At 39.0% G+C, this 25,519-nt stretch overlaps 1 protein-coding gene across 1 annotated transcript; it reads right to left on the bottom strand.

Annotated features, from left to right (window-relative positions):
• Nucleotides 1–845: 845 nt before the first annotated feature.
• Nucleotides 846–25,404, bottom strand: ZGRF1 (zinc finger GRF-type containing 1). Its single transcript, XM_015861993.2, is given in 30 exon segments — nucleotides 846–2,403; nucleotides 3,336–3,597; nucleotides 4,525–4,659; nucleotides 4,799–4,975; nucleotides 5,399–5,522; nucleotides 5,837–5,964; nucleotides 6,931–7,078; nucleotides 7,906–7,983; nucleotides 8,646–8,805; nucleotides 9,599–9,858; nucleotides 10,786–10,900; nucleotides 11,757–11,903; nucleotides 12,967–13,106; nucleotides 13,768–13,958; nucleotides 14,436–14,620; nucleotides 15,170–15,308; nucleotides 16,198–16,595; nucleotides 16,598–16,831; nucleotides 18,352–18,484; nucleotides 18,721–18,827; nucleotides 18,914–19,016; nucleotides 19,559–19,732; nucleotides 20,075–20,146; nucleotides 20,632–20,714; nucleotides 21,004–23,173; nucleotides 23,885–24,070; nucleotides 24,294–24,350; nucleotides 24,476–24,556; nucleotides 24,675–24,792; nucleotides 25,339–25,404. Coding segments are annotated over 29 exon segments (6,324 nt in total). The 5' UTR covers nucleotides 24,696–24,792; nucleotides 25,339–25,404; the 3' UTR covers nucleotides 846–2,287.
• Nucleotides 25,405–25,519: the final 115 nt, after the last annotated feature.

The raw sequence follows: 25,519 nt of genomic DNA, 5'->3' as shown, positions 1-25,519 counted from the left end.
GAAGCACTGCTGGGAGGGAAGGGCGGGCCTCCGTATTTGGGGTTCCTTTAGGATCAGCCCCCCCGGGCAGTGCTGCCCCGGCATCCTGGCCCAGCCCCCCTTGCGGACGAGCCCCCGGTCGGGCTGATTGTTCCCGGTGGATTTGCATGGCAGGTGCAGGCTGCGGAGTGATTTTGCCATGCAGAGCCCCGCTGCCCCCCCCGACCCCCCCGAGGATTTGCCTCCCCCACCTCCCCCCTGTGAAAAAGGGCTGCCGGTGCCTTCCTTTCCCATGAAGAAGAGAAGAAGCTTGAGGATCGCGTGAACACGCTTCAGTTTTCTTATTCTTTTCTATAGATGTGGGGAAAAGAACAGCCGATTGTGTGAAAAACCCGGTGCCTGCAAAAAGGGACATTGGCCATCCAGGCGAAGGTGCGCGAGGGAGAGCACTAATCGCTGAACCAGGAGACAAATACGATTACCAGCTCCGAGCCTTGAGTCAGAAAGTCTCATAGACTTTAAGATGTTAATCCCCGACATAATCCTTCCTTTGGCGTGTAGGAATAGTGCAGCCACAAGAGTTGTTTTGTTATTTATATTGGCGTTTAATAAAACTCAGCCAGCAGTGAATGGGCTGCCCACTCTCCAATGGTAATTAATTCCCTATTTCAGTGACCCAATTGTGCTGGGATAGAGCAGTGGGACAGTCCCACTGCCCCAACCCGCCTTTGTGCAGCTACACAGCTCTCGTGCTTCAACAGCTATGGAAACTCATTCTTTTGATGTCATTCAATGAGTTTTCCTTGGGCATCTTCTAAACTTCAAGGACCCTTTTCTTTCTCGAACGCATGAAAAGCAGGACTAGCTTGACCACCTCTGTAGAATTTAATGATTTGGTGAAAGGGCCTTTTTGGGGGGTTTGTGTAAGGAAAGAGAGAAAGAAAATTTGGCAGGCTGCTATCAAATGGGGCTGTCCAACCCGCAGCACACCGCAGCCATTCGGCTCCCGGCACACACGGGGCAGAGGAGCCGTGCTTTACGCAGAGCCCTGCCTTACCTCTCAGCCCTGGCAGCCGTGCGGGTTTGTCATGAGTGAGCAACCTGCACCCTCGGCCCCGAAATCGCCTCACCTTCAGGAAGGCACTTTGGTTATCAAAAGGGGAATAACTGTGAGAGCCCCAGGAAGCATCGTGGTGCTGCTGAGCCTGGGGCCGTGTCCGGGCAGCGCGTGGTCGTGGGGCAGCCACAGGAGTGTGTGAAATGGGCACGTGAAGGACATGGCCCGGCCCTGCCCAGCGCGGGCAGCCCCTTCTATGTCTTTATACACGCTCCCAAAAAAACCCCTCCGCAAGTCACAAACAATTCAGAATTCACTAAGAAAACACAGAGTGAACCATATGGCCGGGGTGGCTCGAGTTGGCTGCATTTTCCTCTAGACAAAGAAGGGATTGAGAGTTGAAGGAAAGGAGAAAAAAACCAACTTTCCGGCTGATGAAGCTGTTGTCTGGAGGCAATGATCCCAAATCTCAAGGCTTTATTCCAGGCCCCGACTGAGACGTGATATGTCATATGATTAGCATCTTTCATATTTACAAGAGCAGTGTGGGCTGCCGGGCTTTAGAGAAAGGCGAGAGAAAGAGGGGGCATATGCTGAAATGGATTTAGCATTTGAAAGAGAGAAAAGAGATCGGATAAATACACTTAAACGAGGATTTAGTTTTACTCCCGTTGAGTCCTAATGGATTGTTGATTGAGATTTTAGGGAGCGAGAGCCGAGGTGTCAGCAGCGCTGCACGGAGCAACGCGGAGCGCTCCCGGCGGCGGGCGGCGACACCTGGCGGCCCGGTGGGGCTGCGCCGAGCCGGGTGGGGATGCTGGCTTCAACCGAGGGCATCCCATTCTCTTTGAATAAACCACACTGCCTTGGGCCGTTCTACTGTCAGAGCCACGCTCTTGGCTTGGACTGATTCGTAAATAGGCAAAGTGACACGTGTTTTTACAATAGGCAGTTACGCGTGTATCGAACCTGAAGAAAAACAAAACACTAATGCAATTAGGTACTTCATAAGCTTAGTAATTAAATAATTCGTGCTAATATTAATAACAGAATTAAAGGGATTTCAGATACCTTGCAGTTCCTATATTCTTTAGTTTCAGTCATCCAAGCAAGGGGCTGCCAAAAGAGGAGAATCACAACAGATGCCAATAAGATTTCCCCTCGTTAAACATTAAATATTACATTCACAGCAGTACCCGTAATGTTTATAGACACACCATTCACATATTGTCAAAATAAAATACACACGTTTTATTTTTCCTTTTTCTTGCTCTGCTCTTCTTCCTTCTTTTCCTCCAAATAGTACTTAAGAATGTCGTTTAGCTGCTGCTCACATTGGCTTGCATGTTGCAATCCGTTTTCTCGTCCTGAAAGCAACATTCAGAAGGATAATTATATCTCACTTCACAGCATCCATCTCGTAGTTCAGTGTGTGGCAATGAGAACATCCATTCCCCAAAACACATCAAAGGTTGGTTCTAATATTTGCTACTGGGGACATCGTTGTTGTTCTGCCCGCTTTGATGCCAACCAAGTAGATAGAGTTAAATTAGTATTTTGGCACTTCTTGTAGTGAATTCTTATCTGTTGTTTTAGAGACTAAAAACTCCTCCTGTAGTATGTGCTAAGGTGAGGGCCTCTCTGTGCAAAGGGCAGATGTGTTTCTGCAAGGACACTGCAGTGGGTGCTGAGGAGTTGGATTCACACAGTTTACTGAAGACATTTTAGAAACTGGGACTCTCTTTCACTTCTCTAATTCAATGATAATCAGTAAGGCAAAAGGTAGGATTAAATGTACTCGTGCTTTGAGATATGGAATGACTTCTCTGTTGCAGAAAGACATGGTGTGTTTGTCTTTCCCTTGTTTAATATGTCCGACTTAGAAATAGAGCTGCATGGAAAAACTGCTTTACAATATGTTTCTGCCTGGCTTGCTGTGTAAAAACCAAACTGGTAAAGCACTAGAATTGCAGTAATCATCTCCAAATCTCCTTACCAGAGTATGTGGTCCATCTATGTGATGCCATCAAGAGAAGAAAAAAGAAGTCCCATTACTGGATAACAAAGATACTTAACGTATAAGAGCAGTTTGCAGATAAAACTGCAAACAAACTTTTATGCTTGCGATCTACTTGCAGTATACCATGTATGTAGGAATATATTGTATTTTGCATAGTATGCATATTATGCATTATGAAAGACGCATACTGTATAGTACATATATTGCTATATACAGCATACTGTATAACTTTAAAAAACGAGCTACATGTTTTTTGACAACAAAGGAAAAGTGTAATACCTTTGCAGTGATTAATTACTCTTTCGTAGAGTCTGTTCTTACTTAAGCAGGTCAGATTTCCAACAATCAGCAGGTGCCTCTTTGCCCTTGTTAGTGCAACATTCATTCTCTTTTCTGAGTCTGTGAATCCAGTTTGTCTTGTTCTTACACACGACAGAATAATGATCTCCTTCTCAGCTCCCTGGAATGCATCTACAGTGGACACCTGGACAGCCTTCATTGGAAAAGCCTCAGAATGTACATTCCTAAGCAAGTTCTGTATCTGTAGACAGATGAATATGGATGCTGATGAGTTATGCTGCTCTGTCAATTATTTGTCTTGAGCAAAAACTACAAGTCTGAGTCTACACAAGATGCAAACTAAGAAACTACAAAGCACAATGATAATAAATATTTGCTACCTACAGTAAAGTATTATGGAATGAGACTGCATTTGATAAAACACCAGTCTGCTCCGTGTGGCAAACCATGCTTGCATTTAGTAATCACAGCAGCCCATATCACGCCCTGACTGACTGAGGTACGAACACAGCCTTGCTACGCAGATCTCTTCACTATCTCACCTTGTCACACATATCAACCTGTAACAGCACCCAAATCATATATTAAAATTATGTATATGGGAACTGCTGAGTCATGGCCCAAACCACTGATTGATCAACTGGGGAAAGGATCCAGTCAGCCCTGCAAGCACAGGTGAAGGCAATTCAGAGGTGTGGCCAGAAGGGGTGGAGCCTGGCTCCACCTCTGTTAGACCTCATTTAAGGGCTGACTGCCACTGGGGAAGGATTTCTGATTGGAGGTCCCTCCCTAGTGGAGCTTTTCTCTATGAACCTACATCTTCAGAGATGGGTGAGTAGTCCTTTTTTCCTTTCTGTATAATGTGTTTCTATTGTGTTTGTCTTTTTGTCGCTACACCTCTTGTATTACCATCTTATTGTGTTGTTCTTTCTGACTATTACAGCAGGAAAAAGGGAATGGTTTTATTTGTTTTTAACAAAAAACTAAAGAAGGGTTTTGACTTGAGGACTAAGAGAGTTTTTTCTTTTCTTAAACAAGAAAGGTAAACTAAATTCTGGTTTATCTTTCAGCACTTGTTTCTCACTTCTAGTTCACTATTCCTAGTTGAAATGGAGCCTTTGCTTAGAATAAATTTATATCTGTTTTATTAGTGGTATATCGTACAAACCTTATACATCTGTGACTTATAAAATGTAATCACACCCACTGCAGATCCATCTATGTCACTTGCAATCAGAGACTGGATAAGCTTGACTGTGAAATGAACTTCTGCCATGTTATAAAAGCTGTTGTCTCTTTCAATCTGGAAATACAGAAGATTTCTAATTTAGCTCTCATTAACAGCAGTTAAAATACACTCAATTGCACAATAAGAATGGAAACAGAAGGGAGGAAACCCTACAATATCATCTTTTAAGATGAGAAATGTTGTGAAAACTTACTTGCTCCAGCCCACTAACACTATAAAAACACAGTGTTGGAAGCCAATCCAGTAAAGGACTTCTTTCCTTCTCAGAAACACCATCTATCAGGTTTCCTTCATAGAACAGCTCATTGGCTATGGCACTAATAGCAGGGTGGCATCGGTACTGTGTCCGTAGCAGTATTGTTTTATGTCCCTAAAGGATTATGATGTAGAGAACATGAATAGGAAAAACAATTACTACCTATTTTGAAATGACAACTCAGTCAAACAAAAAATAGAAGCAATTCCTGCAAGAAGTGACTTAATCTTAACACTTCTAACAAAAGTTAGAACAAATACTGTAGCCTCTAATTCCTCTGCATAGGTTGAAACCTGTACATAAAGATAAGGAGAAATAATCTGTCGCTGTTTCTTATTTTTATTTTACATTTATTATGCAATGTCTTGTGTTGTGCAAATAACGCTTATGGAGAAATGCACTAAAATGGAATCTAATTGATTCAAAAGCAGGCTGGAATGCTGGTTCTTTGACACCTAAATTGGAAGTCTTAGTGACTTCAGAAGACTTAAAATTTTATCTTCCGTCTTTAGAGAAGATGTGATTAGCAGTACATACCATTAAGCAAAGCCTATCAAAGAGAGTCTGCTCCAGTCCTTTTTCATGAATGCTTTCGGACCCTTGAATAGTTGGTGGCAGTTGCTTGGGATCTCCAACAAGGACTAGCTTTTCACACTGAAACCTAAACAAGAATGTTATAAAAAGCCTTTAAAAAGATCTAAAAAAGGATGTTAAATGTAATGAAACTGCAATCTCTCTTATGTTGTGAATTGCCTTGTTTCTCCCTTCTCTACCACACTTTCTAGAGTTCAAGTAACTCAGTAACTCAAGAAAACCATCTAAAAGCAGTCCTCTATTTGTAATTGTTGTTCTTGTTTTTAAGGTGAGATCTTAGGGTTTGTGTTCTTAAAAGGACATCCAAGTTTGGTAATGTGAGGCTGTGTCACTACTAACTGAAAGTTACTTCTCAGCTGAAACACAGAAGGATGGTGGTACCTTGCAATAGGAAGGAGAGAAGTAGGTTCAGTCATCTGACTGCACTCATCCAGCACCACTACAGGAAACTTAAGAGTATCCAAGCAAGGGAATGGACAGGCAGCACAGGTCACTCCAACCACTTTTACCTTTGTCATTAGTAAAGGAAAAATTGATAGAGAAACATAATGATCACTTATAGTTATGTACTATAAAGAGACTACCAACTCTGGCAATGGAATACACTTCAATTAATTTTTAGCTATTCTACTACATGCTATACTAAATCTCAAAAAATTAAATTCTAACTCCAGGTAAAAGATAGTGTACACAAAGAGGAGGATCAAAGGTTAACATTTCTAACATAGAAATACACCGAGCATGAAAACCATTCACAGATTCATGGATTTTTTTTTGAAGGCCAGAACAGGTCAGGTACAGAAAGAGTTCAAATTACACAATTCTCCAAAACCTTTTGAGCCCTGGTAGCAAAAATGGCAGCAATGATTACTAGGAACAAGCACTAAAAACCCACAGTGCTCAGATCTGCTTTGTTATAATTGCTCTACAACAACCTCAAATCACTTGAGTCTAGAAATGAGGGAAAAGAAGCAAATAACTGGGGATTAGGAGGTTTTTCCACAGGAAGTGGTAAAATGCAGTGTTTTGAAAAGTTACTTAAATATATTTGAAAGGTTTGAACTTGGCAGCTGCTTCTCAGTTCTGGGTTAACTAGATTTAGTTAATTCCTTACTTCTTACCTGTCAGACTATACGTTTTACCTTTGGAGTGACAGTGCAGACAATGTTCAGTAATTTTTCTCTCCTTGTAACTGTAGTGGTGATGTTAGAACAGACTACAGTAAATTCAAAATAGGTTTCTGTCTCATAATTTATCATAAATAGGAACTGCAAATACCACTCAAGTCAGAAGCATGTAAGCCATTATTCTACGCTTGTAGAATCAAAGCTGTCTTATTCTGAACATTCATTTTAAAACTTGAGGTGCTTGGCAGTTTCTCAGCACCAGAGAGGATTCCCAGTTTCCAATTGCTGGGCCTTGCAGGGAAGGCATATTGAAAGACTGCTTTCCCATCCCACCCACTTTGACTGTACCTGTTGCAGTGCAGTTTTATTGGTCCCCAGTTTATGTCGCTCAATGCTCTTCCTTACATATGTTTTTTCAGCTGGAGCTAAGTCTTCCTTCATGAGAGCAAGAAGTTCTTTTAACTGTTCATTTTCATTTCCTGAGCCAGCATGTAAACTTAAAGATTTCATAACATACATTAAAACAACATTGTCTTAAACGTTTAGTTAACACACAATATACAGAAAGTAGTTATGCAACATAAAAGTATTTTACAACAATTTACTAACCTATATGAGCTGAGATAAACTGATAAAATATGTTTTAAAACAGACTTTTATCTCACCAGCTTAAACCCACTGCCTTAACTAAAGATGTGTAGTAAATGACTCCCCCAAGCCCTTATAGTTGATTTCAGTGTGGAGTAGAAGCATGGGGCAAATTTTCACTCATACTTCTTTGTACCCTTGGCATTCTGTTCACACCAAGGAGTGGTAATTTTAACTTGAACTGTACTTAATTCCCTCCACAGTTTTGAACATACTACGTTGGTTGTTTAGTTTTAAATAGACAAAAGACAGATGCCAAGACACTTCCTCTGTATGCAGTGGAGATGCCTTGGCTAAGAAGTACAGCATTCACAAGATGTTACTATTAATTCTGAGCGTTAAATGTATCGCTTCCTCCTATGTTGCTAGAACAATATATATATATATATCTTGAGTCTTTTTTTTTGCTTTTCTTCTTTGTGCAAATGGTCAAATCTCTCACTGTTGTTAATTTGTTCTCTATTGATTTCCATTTAAAAGCATTACCCCTATTCAATACAAAGTCATGTGCCTAAATCAAGATAAAATTTACCAACTTTGTCGGGGTAGGTGGAGAGAATAAGACAGTCATATTACAGTCTCATTTTGAACAACCTCAAGATAGTGTGCATGCTGTAAAATCACTATCATGAACTGTATAATTGGCTCAGATCCCCTAAAGGTTAACATACTTACCTATATGGAAGAACTGCTTTGGCGATTTTCCTAATACTTCCCACCCTGATAAAGTCCTCAAATCCAAGATCAAGCAGACTTCAAAGAAAAAGAGATGATGCACATTAGGAAAAGGTAGGCATTAATTCTGAAAAAGCACAAAAGATTTTTTTTTTTTCCCCCGATGAAAAGACATCGGAACATTAAAGAATACAAACTTCAGCAACGTACCAAACTGAAGTAATGTGAATCACAAGTCAAATAAATTGAAATAAATCTAAATTACCTCATTGTGATTTGTCTCAAAAAATGCTCAATTCCTTTATAATTCTCAACTTGTATTCAGTGTTTCTCCCTATTTCCTTCCAAACTGTCTTAACCTCTAACATATCCTCTTCTCTTGGTATTTGGTGAAGCTTCCCAAGTCTGATATCCCCCCCATGCCACTGTTACTGAGCTTCCTGAGCATTCCTAATTTCTGTCTTGGGTGGATTCTAATAGTAAATGTGATGACAGTGTGAGATTAGGCTCATATAAAATAGTCCACTAGTCCACTTAGTCTTTTTCCTCCTAGAATAGGCACACTGTGTAAAGGAGTAAGAATAAAGTTAAAGCCCCAGTTGCAACAACTTACAGGGGAAAGAATGCAAGTATAATCCAAGGTACTATACTGGAAAAACCAGCATAATTGCCAGTAATATTTAAGTGCATTGTTGACTTTCAAACAACAACTTCTGAAATCTTAATTCATAGTAACCTACCACAACAATATCCTGTCAACAGCAACATTAGTGGAAGAAGCAATCAGAAGTTTCCATGGAGCTAGCTCTGGACCCTCCTTAGCTTCACTGCTTTCAAAAAGCTGGACCAGGAACAAGATCACAACAGACAGCAAATAGCTCTTTCCAGCTCCAAAAACACCTGATATGTTAGAAAAAAAATCAACAAGTTCACATGAAGGCTTTCTAGAAATGTAGTTTTGATCAACTTTATCTTGTGATAGTATCGTGCTGTAATTCCTGTAAAAACACTGCTTGAATTTGCCTCAGTAGCAAGTATCCAGGGGCAACCAGTTGGTTTACACTTTACTGCATGTGTTTTTATTTATCTGTACACATCCCTCTTATTATGACCTTATGCACACTATAAGAAATTTGAGATGGTGATGATTTTTTTCTAATCACTAATAAGATTAATACACTAATACTGTTATTTTGCCTGAAATTTAGTTAAGCTAATCCATATGAAGACTGTTATTATTGCCCATGTGTTCATTTTTGCCAGGATCTAAAAACTCATAGTAGTGATGAGGCAGGATGCAAATTCAAGTACAAATTCATCAAGTTCTGTGCTGACAGAATGTATGTTATGATTGTAATGTTCTTATCAGAAGGACCTCATGCATGGCATGATTTTTAAGGAAATGCATGAACACTGGTGTTACAGAAGTGCTGAAAAGGATATTCCATACATAGAGGCAGTTGACTCAATGCTTTTATTTTTACTGCCTTTGAAAATAAGTCAATGTTTACCCAGACTTAAGAATTTGTTTTTAAGTCTATGTAAGACTGTGAATATGATGATACAAAGGAAACAAGTTTAGTGTTTCATCACTGAGAGAACTCAGGGATATTTCACTAATGCTGGTGTTACATATCAACCAGCATTTCTGTAAAGAATAAAATAGCAAATCATTGTAATGTTTGCTATATACCATGTATGATTGTGATAGGGAAAATCTGATGTTCTTCCACTGGTTTTGTATTTGCATATGAGGTCATCATCTGAGCTATATGAATCAGAGATGTAGCTTGATCTGGATTCAGTGAGAATGTTAGGATCATCTTTTCAGCTAGTTCCATTGCCACTTCAGTGCTGGCAGATGCATATGTCTTTTTGTGTACCAGGCTCATGGCAGGTGGAGTAAATTTTCTTTTGTTGATTCTCCTAGTAGGTTTTTCAGAATCAAGATTCCTAAGAAAAATGAAACAGAAAAAAGCTGTGTTATAATTCTGCATCTGTATGAATTGCATCTCATTGTTCTGACATTCTCTCACCTATGCCAAAATGCTGATGGATTGTAATTAATAGTTGACATACAAAGAAGTTGCTGCCCGCTTCATTCTGATGCACACCTGGAAGACTGCATATTTCTGCCTCTTATTATTTCTCAAGGGAAGCCTGTATCATGCTATACAGGTTTTTTGGCTTTTATCCTACTTAGTGTGAGGTTAGACTTTCCTCTGACTTACTCAAGGCTGACAGAATTAGGAGTAGTAGAAACATGTAGTCAAAGGTAGCAGGGGTTCACATAATTACTTGTTTTATATTGTGATTCACTGATTCATATAAAGGTTGGAAAAGACCTCTATGATCATCTAGTCCAACTGGCTACCTACCACCAATATTGTGGAAATGCTGAGTCATGGCCTGAAGTAGTGACTGAGCACCTGGTGGGAAGGCAGGGCCAAGCAGGGCAGCTCAGATGTATGTATTGTACCTGACTGAAAGAGGTGGAGCCAGGAGGTTGGCAGCGGAGATGAGGGTACCTCTTGCTGGAGATCTCTGCCTACCTGAGGCTTTCCAAAGGTAAGCAGCTCTTTTCCTTCATTTCTGCATCCATGGCTGCTGCACTTGGGCTCATTCTCACTTTCTGCAGCCAAAGACTTAGCCAGACTGCTATTATCATGGTACTTTCCATCCTATTATAGCATTATAATTGCCCACTAAACTATGTCCTTAAGTACAGCATCTATATGTTTCTTGAACACCTCCAGGGACAGCGACTCCACCACTTCTCTGAAAGTCCACTTTTTAATAGAGCAAACTTAATGGTATTTTTTTTTCCCTGTACCTATTTACATATTGTATGTTTACACTGACACTGAAACAGTAACTTACATTTTTAGTAGATATGGTATTAGTGGTAAAGTAGATGGGTTGAAGTATTCTTCCATATTTCTTAAGGATATAAGCTCACCACTGGCATTACAAACTAGCAAGGCATGAACTGATGCTGAAAAGGCCAGAGAAAAATAAAATTAGGAAAAAATGAAATAAGCCAAACTTTCAAATTGGGCAGAGAAATGAATTAGAAAATGCTGAATAAGTCCTGCTGCATTATTTATGGTCACAAATTAAGTTGGGAGCAGAATCTTGTGGAGTAAAAAAATAAATATGAAACTGTGATTTAACAACATTAAGATAGCAAAGCTATGTATTAAATTCTTCCAGACACTGATAGCTTATGAGATTCAGTACTATAATTCACATGCAGGGAACAAACAAAACTAATTGCTTTTGGGGTAAAATAATATATATAACAATTAGTGGTTTATTGAAACTACACTGATACTACAATTCTCTGTTTAAAATCTGATGATAGTAACATGAAGTAGAGATTTGGGGGTTTTTCTGATTCTTGAAATGTTTTTTGTTTTGTTTTCAGTTATTCCAAATTGCAGCAACAAATGAACTGAGAGGAACACTAGGACAGCCAAATCACAGACTTAATACTCGTTTTATGTAAGTACAAATAATTATACAGTGAATTGCTTGAGATTTTTGCTTAAGGGCAGTAACAACATGAACCTACTTTTTACCTACACTCTCACAGCCAACTTGCACTCTCTGTATGCCATTTGTATTATCCTCATCTCTTCATCATCTGTTCAGAATTTCTAACCAGTTACTCTGCAGCTTTCAATGTGTTAAGCATTGTATTCAAATTACATATATTAAAAAAAACAACACTGTGAATCAAATCATGCACTAGATTTGAGAAACTCAAATCTCATCCTTCATAGCTAGCCATATTTTTCCCCCACAGTAATTGTTTTCCACTTTTCTTAATTATTTAGAATAAAACTTACTGTGTGAGTGCCAGTTTGAGGGGCAATAGCCTTTCAGTGGTAGTAGTTCTACTTCGTTGTTATGTGTTGGTCCAAAGAAAGCACTGCTTGCAATGAAAGTATCAAGGGGATCAAAATTCAGAGTCTTTGAAACAACCCAAATATCATCTGTGAAAACAAGAGAGTTCTTGTTAACTTTAAAACATCTAATATCTTTTAAACAGATGGAAGCCAGATAGAAAAGTGAAACATCAAGTAGGTTGTAAATTAAATGACAGCTAACATGAAAGTGAGGGGTAATAGAAAGTCCTTAACATGTTAGTTCAGTTCCCAAAGAAAGAATAACTTAAATTATCAATTTGCCAAGTGCTCCCTGTCTAAAATTCATTGTAGTAGTAAAGTTCTCTCCTTAATGCACTTAGTGCCAGTTAACCTCTGACAAATCCTCAGCCTTATAAATTCTGGCAGTATTCAGAGCAAATCACTTCAGTATATGAATCCAGTTAACTTCTTGGCTTTCTTCCCTTTCAATGGCATCACATATTGTAACCTACTAATGTTTGGCTTTGCTAGGCACATCAGCTGAGGGTACACTAGGCCATATATATTTGCCTGTTACAATAATGACTAGCAAATTTTCCACTCGCAAGTTGTCCTTTTGCAGAGTTTCAGAATTTAAAATAGCAAAACTGATCTATTAGCATATTTTAGAGCTTGTAGTAAAGCATTTACAAACATGTTCTAATTTCTGCCTAATTTCTTTACGTACCATTCCATAGCAAAATGAATAAATGAGAAAAATATATGTATCAATTTAATAAGTACTGGATTAAGCAACATGGATCACGCCACCAAATGCCCTCTGACTCTGTGACATGTCATGAAATTAGATAAAATAGGCAACACCTATTGGAACACCAATCGTATCAAGTTTTCCTTCACTATATTCTACTTGAATATTGGGCTTTCCTGAAAATTCAGCTATTTACAGATTTCATACGATTCAAATCTAAAGACATGGAGTTCATATTTTTTCTAAATTATATCAGCGTTTACAGGAAAAGATGAAATAAAAAGATACTTTGTTGCCATTCTAGAATTAGAAAGGAAGCATCAAGTTATCAGGCATTCCATAAGGAGATACTGTTTCAAATTGCAGTCTCAAAAGAAACTCAAAAAGGCACATGAACATTAGGCATTAGAATAATAGCCTACATTTAAAATTTCTTACCTTTGCTATAGAGAGAATAATGCTCCTTTCTGCTTAGCTTGAGGTACAGTTTACTTTTGGAATCCCCGTCAGATTCAGCATGCACATTCATAAGTTTCTTGAGCTTACTACACCATTGTGTTCGAATTTCATAGCCTTTCCTGTTCAATTGTAATTTCCAGAAAAAACATGTGATCAGTTGGTATGTTACAGGTTCATTGCCAAGAAAAAAATAGGAAAGTTCCACAGATAGAACCAGACTAAGCAGCATAGATTTTGGCTGCTCATCTTAGTAAGGTTTAAATGAATATATCTTCTGATATTCAGCTAAATATCAAATTGTTTTCCTTACAATCTAACAGCATAGAAGAGCCTTAGATATAACCTACATGTAGAATGTGTGCTATATCCAAACAGGTGGCTTTTTTTCCTTTTAAATATTAATAACCTGGTATCTTGAATGTATGTCTGTTTTTAAAAAGCATTACTGGGAAAAATATATCAAAGACTGTTCTAAGTTCCCTTAAGAAAGATCGAACAGTAATTCAGATGCAACCATCATAAGAATTTTCATTAAGCAATTGATAAAACTGCTGATAAACAGTTTTGATTCTCATGGAAAAGAGTACTGACCTGAAATGCCATTGTTGTAAATAATAATCCTTTACTTATTTGGCTTTTACACTTCTACATAGAAGTGCAACCTCTTTAAACACAGTGCATGTGTCTGTTAAAGGTGGCTGAAATCCAAAGTTAATAGTGTTTTTATAGACCCTGCAGTTCATCTAGCACCCATAAAAGCTGTATGCCATTTCAGAATACCTCACAAAAAGCTGGCATCCATCAAACACAAAAATGTTTTGATTTCGGAGGTATGCCCCAATACTTTTTACATCATGAAGCACTACACTTGGTCTGAATTTTTTCATTTGTGCAGGATTCACTTCTTCTGTCCACTTGAAAAATGAACACCGCTCAGCTCTTGGGGCATCGCAGGCATAGAACAGACGGCCCTGGAAAGGCAGGAGAGGGAGATCTTAAACAAGCACTTTAAAACAAGCAAGTTTAAAAAAAACAAAGCAAAACACAAATGTAGAGCAATTGACCAGTACTAGCTACTACAGAAATAATCAGATAAACATCTGTGTTTTCAGCTTGTTTAGTGGTAAAAAACAAAGGTGTTCCTGACACCTCCCAGTTTCTCAAGCCAGCTTGTATAATCACAGCTTAAAGAAATCCAGTATAACTGAACAAATTATTAATTAAAGGCTTTCTCTCACATATATAAAGCTCTTTCTCTGTGGGGAGAACTGTTACATCAGCAGTTCTGGACAAGAACAGTTACTACCAATGATCTTAAAAGTGATTGCTGGAATGCATCACTTTAACTTGTATTTATAATTCATTCAGAATTGTGCTGGAATTGTTCACTCAATGTGGTGTATATAACAAGCATCTCAAACTGCAAACAGACAAGGAATAAACAGCACCTTGTTTTGACCTTCTTTTTTAACCACAAGAACCTTAGCAGGACGCATGTGATCACAGAGTGGAACGCAGCTTTCTTTGCTCTCACTTCGCTCATCTTTCAATGAAGTGTAAAACGATATATCCACTTTGGAAAGAGCGTTGTGTAATCTTTGTGACAACTCAAAAAGCATTATGTTTAAGTGTTCTTGACATAGAAAGGAGAATAGAAGAGCAATTAATATAGCTTTAAAATGTTTACATGTACACAGCATTCAGACGTGCATTTTTATTTGAAAATTTCAGTTCCACGCTTAGATCAAAATAATCTGAGTCCTAAAAGAAACCATGCAGCCTGCAAAATTCACATATTGCACATGAAATAAACATGCTCTAACTGCCTTGCTTGCATATAAATCAAATTTAAGTTTGTATCTCCAAATGATGCAAACACTGAATAACGGTAGCTCAGATGGTTAGATGGGACTCTAGTAAACAGGCACAAGGTTGCATCTTTGCTAAGTATAGTAATCTTTCAGTTTGTCTTTACAATTTTGAGTACAAACTGAATATATTTGAGTATATATTAGTGTATATATATGCATACAAAGATGTGTAGAGATTCTAGTTCAAAACAAACAGTTGTTCCTACAGACAATGCTGATTATACCTTTCCCTCTCAACCTGCTTTTGTGACGCTTCAGAAATACATGGTGTGCAGAAGACAGCATTTTCCATAGCATGGTGTTAGACGTACCTGTCAGAGCAGCTTTAAAAACCTGTTTGTAGTGAATGTGAGACTGAAACTCAGTTGGTATGGTGATCTTTCTTTTAGGAAGATTAGCATGTTTTACTTTATCTGCATTAGGAAAAGATAACTCAGAAACCGTTACGTCCTAAAAATAAATAAATGAATAGGCTGTTAAAAGCTTGTAAAACCAAGTGAGACAAATTGTCATAAATGGCTTCTGTACAGGTCTGTCAAAAACAGATTTTTCAGGGCCTTCTTCTGCAACCAGAAGTTTCAAGATGAAAAAGTTTTTCAAAAGCAAAATACAAACATACTTTAGCACAAACATTTGCTGAAGTTGTTAGCTGGAAGTACAGGAACATGTATTCAAGAAGAATAAATTAAATACACTCGGAACTGTAGCATAGTGAGCTGGAACTATCATTTAGGATGCACACTGAAGTTAAAATTTTTTCCTGGGAAAACAGCTTGCCTTCTTAACAACACTGGTTTGTTTTGTTGTTTTTATTTTCTCCAATGTATACATATATATATTTTAAAGACAGCTGTGCTAACTGCTAATTCTGTAGGCCCTTATTCAATATCGTAATTTATTTTTCTATTATGAAAATTACATTTGACTTATTTTCAAATTAGAGACTATACTTTGAAGCAAGATGTAGATGTTCATGAAAGTGATGCTGATTTTGCAATTAAGAAAAATACCTATTGAAAATGTGTTTTTACCAATAATAGATGAAAAAGCCCATTGTACTGATTTATCATCTCATTGCCATCTACATTCAGACTAAAAAAACCCTAAATCTGGTACCATGTGAACCAAGGAATTATCTTCATAGAGGCTTGGTCACACCACTTAAAAATTCCATTAGCAGCTGCTGTTCTGTAGCAGAGCCTCTTTTGTGTTACTACATACACAGAAACATCTCATCCTATCATACTGATAATATCTTGCAGGAAATCAGATAAATGAAGTTGCTTTGTCCAGAAAAGTGTGTTTCTGTTAAACTGTATCTGCTTGAACAGTTACACACCTGGACATCTGTTGCAGTGCGGCAGGTCAGATGACTCAACACCATTTGTGCTGGTTCAGTTAAAGGAGTCTGTTTTAAGCGAAGTAACTTCCTCTCTGAAATCAAATCTTGGTTGCTGCTATCTGCACAGCATTCACCAAGCACGCTCTTTGCTGTCAGCAGAGGTACAGAGCCGGGAGCGCTGCTATTCACAGTGCTGTACTGGCACTCTCCTGTGTCACCCGGCAGCATTCCAAGGACGTTCTCAGCATGGATGTCATCAGTCACATCCATATCACTGCTGTTTTGAGTTGTCAAGTCACAATGAGCACTGTTTAGATATTTTAGCCACTTGCTTTGTCTGTATTGTGAAGTCACATTTGAGAATGCTGGGTGCACAGATTTCCTTTGTCTGTACACTCCTCAAACACAGAGGTTTCATAATTCCTGTCCTCGGGGCCAGAAGCACTCATAGGAAACACTGTTGACTTGATGTTCAATCTGACTCCTGAAAAGCCATTAGACTGCTGAACCTCCTCACTGTCAGTTAGGAAAAATTCCATGTTGGGAATCTTCTCAGCAGTAGCTGTGACAAGTGAACTTTTTATTTTAACTGCAGAGTTGCATTCCTCTGGATAGCTGTCTTTCTCCCATGCTGTAGAGCAAATAAAACTTATAAACAACTTTCCGTACTTCCAGATGGCACATTAACTTTAGGTGCACAAAGAACTAAAATAAATAATTCCAAGTACTTCCTTTTATAAACTATCTTATAACTGACATTATACAAACTACCTTTCCACATAAAATGAAAGATTTAGGACTAGAGGGAATGGTTTCAAGCTGCAGCAGGGGAGATTCAGGCTGGACATTAGGAAATATTACTTTTCAGAAAGGATGGTCAGGCACTGGAATGCACTGCCCAGGGAGGTGGTGGAGTCACCGACCCTGGGGGTATTCAAGGAACGATTGGATGTTGTGTTGAGGGACATGGTTTAGTGGGAGCTATTGGTAATAGGAGAACGGTTGGACTGGATGATCTTTTATGTCTTTTCCAACCTTGGTGATTCTATGATTTCAAATGTGATTCTTTTATTACTTTAATTTATACATTCTGAACACATCTGTAAGCACTCTACTTCTCTTTAAGTAAAAGGTAGAAATTATTCAAGTCAAATATCTGCTGTGGAAGTTATAAATCTGATATTCTTTGTAGCTCAGTGACAGTAGCCACGTGGAAAACAAACAGCTTAGCATCTATTCCTTTTTACAGATAAAGATCACCCCACAAAAGCGTACAAAATTAATGTTAATCAATGTGGATAAAAAGCTTTTCAGTACCAGAATCTTTGGCTAAATTCATTCCCAGTAAGAAGTGACAGTCAGTGATAGGTGTCCATGTACTCACTGAAAGTGGGTTAGGAGGCAGCTGAACGTGGATTTAACCTAAAGCAGGCGATTAATGAATTAGAAGCTTTGCTTACAGCCTTATTTCCCTCTCCAAACAGGAAGGTATTTTTCTTCATACGATTGGATCATATACTTAAGTTTCTCCCATGAAAAAATAAGGAGAAGAGTGGGGGGGGGGAGCGTGGAAAAGGAGGCTGCAAGGGAAACTGTTGATTACAGCCTGAACCTCTGATTAACCATCTGAGCCAAGTGATGAGTCAGCTGTGGGTGCACAGGTGAAGGTAATCCAGCTGTGCTCTCAGAAGGGGTGGACCTTGACTCCACCTCTCCTAGATCCCATTTAAGGGCTGACCACTGCTAAGGTAACATCTTTTTCTGGAGATTGCTTTGTAGAGTTTTTGTGGGAAGCCTCAACAGTGAAGAGCATCCATCTCAACTGAAAGCCTCAGCACTGGTGAGTCTTTTCTTAGATACCCTCTGGCTATCCATTTACAACTCTACACTTGTATTATTCCAACTATACAGAGCCTTATTGAGGTGGCTTGGAAAAAAGGGGAACTGAATGGAAAGTTGTGCTTAGAAATCTGAAACACATGTATGAAAAAAGTGTATCAAACAAAACAAACCGTGCAGTTGTACAGACATATCAGTGTATTTCAAGACTTAGTTTTTCTTCTTATAGCGCAACTCACAGTGCTTCAAAAATCATCACAGACTTTGTAGCAAAAACATTATCAAGTACAATCATAAACTATAATCTCTTACTGAAAATGTCTTCTGAAAGTTCAGAATCACTTGGTAGGTTCCTGTGAACCAGAGGTTCCTGGGTGTCTTGAACACTTTCCTTTTTTCCTGAAGCTGGAGAAACTGAGGAATTCAGTTGCACTGATGAAATAATCTACAGAATGAAGAATTAATATTTCAAGTGAGTGACTGGAGAGAAAAAAAAAAAGGAAAAAAACACTTGCCCTTGATTGTTGCTCTTTATCATCATTCTCTTTCTTATCATTCTAGACAACTGAAATGTCTCATAGTCAAGGTGAAAAAGTAACAAATTAGACATGAAGTTATTACCAAGAACACAGAGGAAGTAAAACCAAAAAGCTCTACAACAGAGAGTCAATCAGGTCACACCTTGTCAGGTTCCCATGAAGTCCACTGCATTTCCCCCAATACAGAATGTGATGGTGAGCTTGACACTATCCATGGCGGAACTTCAGAACATGGGTTCAATGCCAATGCTAGGGAAAACATGCAAGGGACAGAAGTCAGGCAGTATAATTGTTCGGGTGCTAATGACTACCATTCTGCATTTACTTTCACTTACGGGAGTGATCTACTACTGAGTCTCTGATATTAAACTTCTTTTGAAAATTCTCCTCTCTGATAAAATTCGTATTGTCCTCATGAAGACTTGTTGAATCTGGAGACTGTATCAAAAAAGTATCAGTAAAATCTTGTTAGAAATTAAACTTTTTTATCTTCCTTGAAAATAGCATCTTTGTGCAAAGGTCTCATTTCTAATTATAAAATGGTAACTAGCCTATTTTGGAATTGAAAAAAGAAAGTATAATTTTTTTTCCATCATTTTCAATACTGAAGTACAGTCCATTAGAAAAACATGTTTCTTTGCATCCATGAGGAGTAATAATAAATTCTCATAATCCAAGAAAGTAAGTTTCTAATCCTTGTTCTGAAACTCTCCAACAACTATAGACAAAATTTCAAATGCACCAAAACCAATTGCTACAACTCCTCGTTATCACTGTTCCCTTCAAGGAATCTCTTTTTAAATATCACACATGTTATAAATTGTTTAAAAGAAATAGAACAGAGAATCATAAAAACTAAGGTACATGTTGCAAATACATAACTCTGCAACAATAAGTAAAATTAATTATGCTTAACTGAAGTATTACATTTGGTTCTTGCACTAAAGTTGGTAAGAATAACTTGGAAAAATATGTTTTACCTCTCTGAAGTCAGAAAGGACATAATTGCTTGAAAATGGAGGTGACAAAAATCTCTCAGCTGCAAACTCCATAGTGTCTGGGTTCTGCTGCCATCCCAGCTGTGAGCAGGGAACTCTCAACATTGTCTCACTAGATGCTGATCCCTTTATCTGGTACCCTTGAAACTCAACAGGCTACACAATACACTGGAATTATTAACTGAAAATAAGCAGCGTTCAGGAACTATCTAAAGCCAACATAGCACTTTTCAGAGATACAATAAAAGTAACCTCTTCAAAACTGAGGGAGGGGAAAGACTGTGCTTTTGAAAGTATCTGTATCCTGCTGACCCTCAATTCAGCAGCAACAAAGTTTTTGCAGAAATATCGATGCAAAGTTGTGACATTCTGACATAAGGTGATCTGAGAAGCTGGAAAATATTTATTAGAACTTACTGTAGTATGTTGAAAATACTAAATTACTGGCTTGAATGTTAATACTTTTCATCATACTTCAGTTTCACACAGAAATTGTACCTTCCATTGGCAGTCAGATGCCCTGGGGTCTCTTTGGCCCAGTACTTTTGGTGGAACACACAGCTCAGTTTTCTGTAATAAATCAAACATGCAAGTTAGGCTGCTATACATGTATCAAAAACTAATTAGCTTAACACAGTTTAACAACCTTTTTAAGGTAAAAAATTAAGCTAATACATCTGAAGATTTTTCCAATGACCTCACATATTTATAAAACAGAAGGTATTTCAAACTACAGCCTTTTTACACCTCCTTTCTAGGGAGGTGGTTGAGTCACCATCCCTGGATGTGTTTAAAAACCATTTAGATGTGGTGCTAAGGGACATGATTTAACAGAGGGTTGTTAGGGTTAGGGTAGGATGGTTAGGTTGTGGTTGGACTCGATGATCTGTAAGGTCTTTTCCAACCTGAGCAATTCTATGACATATTTTGTTTACTATCAGTTTCTTAGTTGACACCATAAAGCAATTCTCACTTCATAAACCAGGAAGTTTGGTTAAAAAAAAAAAAAAAATATATATAGTAGCTACAGATATATGTAATCAAAAACTGGTTACCAAATTGCCAGAAGAATCAACGCATGAACATGAAGATGCCTGTATACTTTCTGAGTAAGGCATTTCTGTAAACCGTTTTATAGCTACAAGACATGGAAAAGCATAATAAGATACAGTAGTCACTTTAGATAAAACCTGAGTAATTAATGATCTTGCACTCCTTTCCCATGTAAAGAACTGTATAGTTAACTGAATTAAATGAAACAGGGAAATAGGCACGCTGGTGCCTTAAAGGCTGAACGTTGTGAGATGCAGCTTTCATAACATACTGCTATAGAAGTATGACTTCTGAATGTTAACTGTTCAGTGGGAGAAATGGGAATGCAGAAGTCAACCAGGAAGAGTCAGTCATGAAATAGAAACTGATCTAACCTTCATCTTTGATAAGAGGTTTGAGTATCTCTTTAGAAGTCTCTGCGTCATGTAACACATCATTATTTTCCTTCATCATTTGTAAGCTGTCTAGTGCTGTGCTACACTGAGACAAAGCTCTTAGAAGGGTGATATTGTTTACCAAAGCAGGAAGATCTGATGAATTTTCAGCCATTGCCATGAATTTCAGACAGTCCATTTCTATTCTTTCACCTTTGCAGGCTCCATGAGGGACATTCACGCTCAATGGATTTTCAAACTCTGTTTCACCCATTTCTGTTTCTTCTGAGGCTGAATGGCCTTTCCCTAAAGGACAGATAGCACTTCTGGAAATAAGAGTATCTTCCTTACTCAAAAAGCCAGATACATTTTGATGACCTTCTGTAATATTTTGGAATGAACCACAGCAAGATTCAGAGTTTTGTGACAAAGTCAGCACAGGGCTATTTGGTTTGATGTAATCACTTTTAGTTCCCCAGAAATGTTCTATATCACCGTCTGGGGATTTTCTACATCCAAGCTGCATAATATCATCTTCAGTCTGTCCTTCTGTTGTAGAAATAATACTGCTGGAAGCAAGACATGAAACATTTTCAGTTTTACAAAACATTCCAGTTTTAGGGTGACATTCAACATTTGTGTCACCAGGAGAAAGATCAAAGTGCTTCCTTTTTGTTCCCAAAGTGCCATTAATGGTAAGTGCTGCACAGACATCGAGATCCTTCTTATTGTTCACAGTTTCAATACTTATTAGGCTTTCATTAATCTCTTTAAAGCTGTTTCTATCATCCAAAAGTTCTGCTACAATTTCGGTAGAGTCCTCCATAACACTCTCTGTACCTACAACATTGTTACAAAACTGTAATGGCATGTTCTCAGTACAGCGATTGCCATCATTTTCTACATCATATATTGAACACTTGTTTTCTTCCTTTTTACAGTGTGTCATCACTTCAAAACAAGAATTAAGTCTCAATGCAGTATTTTGAGCCCCATCTTCTCCCTCTAAGCAATCTACACTTTTTGAAAGCATATCTTCTTCAGTGAGCTCTTTTTTATTTCTTTCACAGTGCTCTCCATTGTCCACATCAGGAAAATCAAAAGCCCCCAACAGGTCAAAATTAACCTCCATCACCTGTTTGTCTGGACTACAGTCCCTGCCACATGGACTTAATCCCTGCAGTGCAATCCCATTTTCAGTCACTGTTACATCCTCAGAGAGCTCTGAGTCACTAGGTGCTCTTTCTGAGCTTTGTCTCAGCTGAAGGTCACGCTGAGAATCGATTGATGAATTATCCTGAAGACCATTAATTGCCAGATGCTCTCTGGATATGGAGACAGGTGCTTCAAAGGCAATTGGACTTGCTGAACAAGAAGACACAAACTGGCTGTCGCTCACTCTGCTTATGGTTAATTCAGATAGTACAGAACTATTTGTCTTGCAGGGATCTTGTAAATCTTGGCTTAAACTATCAGCCTTTTTGTCATGTGTTCGCCCTGTGATTTCTTTATCACAAGGTTCAGATGAATTTATAAGCATTTCAATATTCCATTCCTTTTTATCATTTACCATTTCCTTTGTAGAAGGCAAATGATGAATATTTTGAGCAATGCTTTTGTCAGAGTTGACAGAAAAGGCAGGCAGGGTTGTGCTTTTTAGGCTATATGAACTATCTCTGTTTTCCAGTGCTTGAAATCTACTACATTTTGTGACTTCAGACGTTGCTTGTTCCCTGCAGACTTGTGTTGTTTTAGATTTCAAAAGAGCTATGATTTGTGCTGTGCTCCTGATGTTCTGTGACACTGCCCCGTGACCAGCTGTCCAACTACTAGACTTGGTGTGCCCAGTTATTAGAGGAGACTCTGGCTTTACCATGGACTGATCAGAATTTTTCTTCTCTGTTTCATTACACGTATGAAGAAATGGAAGTGAAACCACTGGGGAGGGAGTCACACGATCTCTGTTATCTGTACCTCCATCTTCACGCAAGTCTGTAGATAGATCTGTTTCTGCATTCTTCTTGTAAACAGTAGAAAATAAGGGAGAGGTACTATAAAACCTGGATGGAAAAAGATCCCGACTCTGCTCAGATGTAGGCAATACTGCCATTCTTTCTCCATCTTCTACTGTTGATACTTTCTTTTCAACCTGACGTGGCCCTTGGAAACCCTATGAGAGAAATTTAAAGTTAACTCTACTCAGAAGTCAACTTCACATTTCATAAGCAAAAGATGAAAATTGAGTACATTCCATAAAATATTTTCACAGAATCATAGGGGTTGGAATGGTCCTCTGGAGATCACCTAACCCAACCCCCTTCTAAAGCAGGCTCTCTACAGGTTGTGTAGGAGAGCATCCAGGTGAGTCTCAAACTGAGTATCTCCAGAGAAGAAGACTCCATACCCTTTCTGGGCAGCCTGTTCCAGTGTTCTGTCATCCTTACAATAAGGAAGTTTTTCCTCAGGTTTGGAGGGATCTGCCTGTTTTGCAGTTTGTGCCCACTCCCCCTTGTTCTGTCTGGGCACCAACAAAAAGAACCTGGCCCCATCCACTTAACTCATGCCATGTAGATATTTATAAGCACTCATAAGATCCCCTCTCAGTCTTCTCCGACTCTAGACTCTCTTGGTTGGTTCAGATAAAATAATACATGTATAACAAAATAATCATGATCCTTGCAATTTAATCCTACTGTAATCCTACAGAACTAAACAAAGATTTAAAAAGCTTTGGAAAGAATAGCTACTAGTAACACGTTTTGACTTACAGTTCCAAAGAAGGGTAGTTAGATATTATCTGTATATTTACTATTCCATTTAAAAGTGCCCTTTGTGTTTTAAAATGTATGTTAGGGTCAAACCATCTTTGTAACAGACATACTTTGAACTTCCTCTTTAAGCCAACAGACAGATGCCTGGGAGGTAGAACTCCAGGCTTCACACCACGTCTATTCACATCTACTACTTCAGCTTTCCTTGGTTGATTCTCGCAAGAGTTTTCCTTCATTTTTGCTTCTTCAACTGTGATCAGATATCGTTCGCTTTCTAAATTATCTCCAGAATTCACCTAGGGAAAGAGAATGCAACATGTATATGTAATAGTGCTACTTAAGAAACTACAGAGCTTCTAAATATTGTATATACTCAAATGTAAAATTACTATAAATGTGCTGTCTTATATCCAACACATCACAACCATTGTAGAAGTAGTTAATAACGGAAAACAAGCTGGACTTTGAAATGCAAACCACAATAATAAGCATAAAAATCAAGCTCCAAATAAAAGATACCTGGGATTTTATAAACATACTCTCCAAATATTGTCCTTTCTCATCAAACAAGATCGCCTGCAAAGAAAAATAAATGGAATTGAAGAAAAAAAAACCACACAAAAAAAAACCAATTTTGCTTTACAGGTGGTTGAAATGGCCACTGATTGCCTAGCAGATGATTTCAATGTAAAGACACTCACCTTATTTTCTCCAGGTCTAATCCTCAGAACTCCATCTTGCCACGTTTTGGATTTTTTCATTTTCTGGTGAGTGTACAACACCTGGTTTCAAAGGGCAAAACGTTGAAACAACCATAAACGTAAAGAAAAACATTTTAAATAACACATCAGTGTCGTTTCATTGATTTTATATTTAGTGGCGTAGCGTTAAAAAACTTACAGTAAATTCTTGAGAAGCCATTGCCTTGGCTTAATTCTACTCAGAAGTCAACTTCACATTTCATAAGCAGAACGGCCCTTCAGCAGCTTATTGCACAAAGACTTCACGCAACCTGAGGAACACACAGAATCACACAATGATCGGGTTGGAAAGGACCTCAAGGGATCAGTGTCAGTTCCAACCCCCTGCTGGCAGTGGCCCACCAAACATAGCACATTTACTAGATCAGGTTGCCCAGGCCCGTCCAAGCTGGCCTTGAAAACTCCAAGGGGGGCATGCCACAACTCCCTGGGCACCTTTCCAGGACCTAACCACTCTCCTAGAACAGAAGAAGGCTCAGCATAAAACACTGTTTATTAAAGCCAGAAACCGTTAACAGAAGAACGTTGTCACCGCTTCACCGGCTCCCAGCCGGCGGGCCGGCCATGCGTGCTCAACTGACAGGCAGTCCGCCCCCACAGCTGCGCCCCGACGTGCTGACAGTGACAGCACAGCAACACCGCCCTAAGGAGATGGGCAAGCGCTCCGTCAGCCCCACAAGCAGCGATATAAGGCCGAGAGACCCACGCACACGCGTGACCCAGCGCGTTACGTACCCCCACACACGGCCCGAAGGCGGCCCACAGCTCAAGCTCCCCCCACACACACACACACACACCTTGAGCGGCCCGACCCGTCCCGCCGCGCTCCGAACTTCCCGCCACAGCGCGTGACGTCACCACGCAACGACGGCGCCGAGAGAAATCACGTGCTCCTCGCCAGGCGCGGCCTCTCCAAACACTTCCCGGCGTCATGCGCGCCGTCCGCCACCGGGCGGTGCTTTGCTCTCCGCCGGGGCCGCCCGT

The sequence above is a fragment of the Coturnix japonica genome, chromosome 4 (genome assembly GCF_001577835.2).
Source record: "Coturnix japonica isolate 7356 chromosome 4, Coturnix japonica 2.1, whole genome shotgun sequence".
Classification (NCBI taxonomy): Eukaryota; Metazoa; Chordata; class Aves; order Galliformes; family Phasianidae; genus Coturnix; species Coturnix japonica.
Note: the sequence above shows the minus strand (reverse complement) of the source record. Positions and strands in the feature narration are given on the sequence as shown.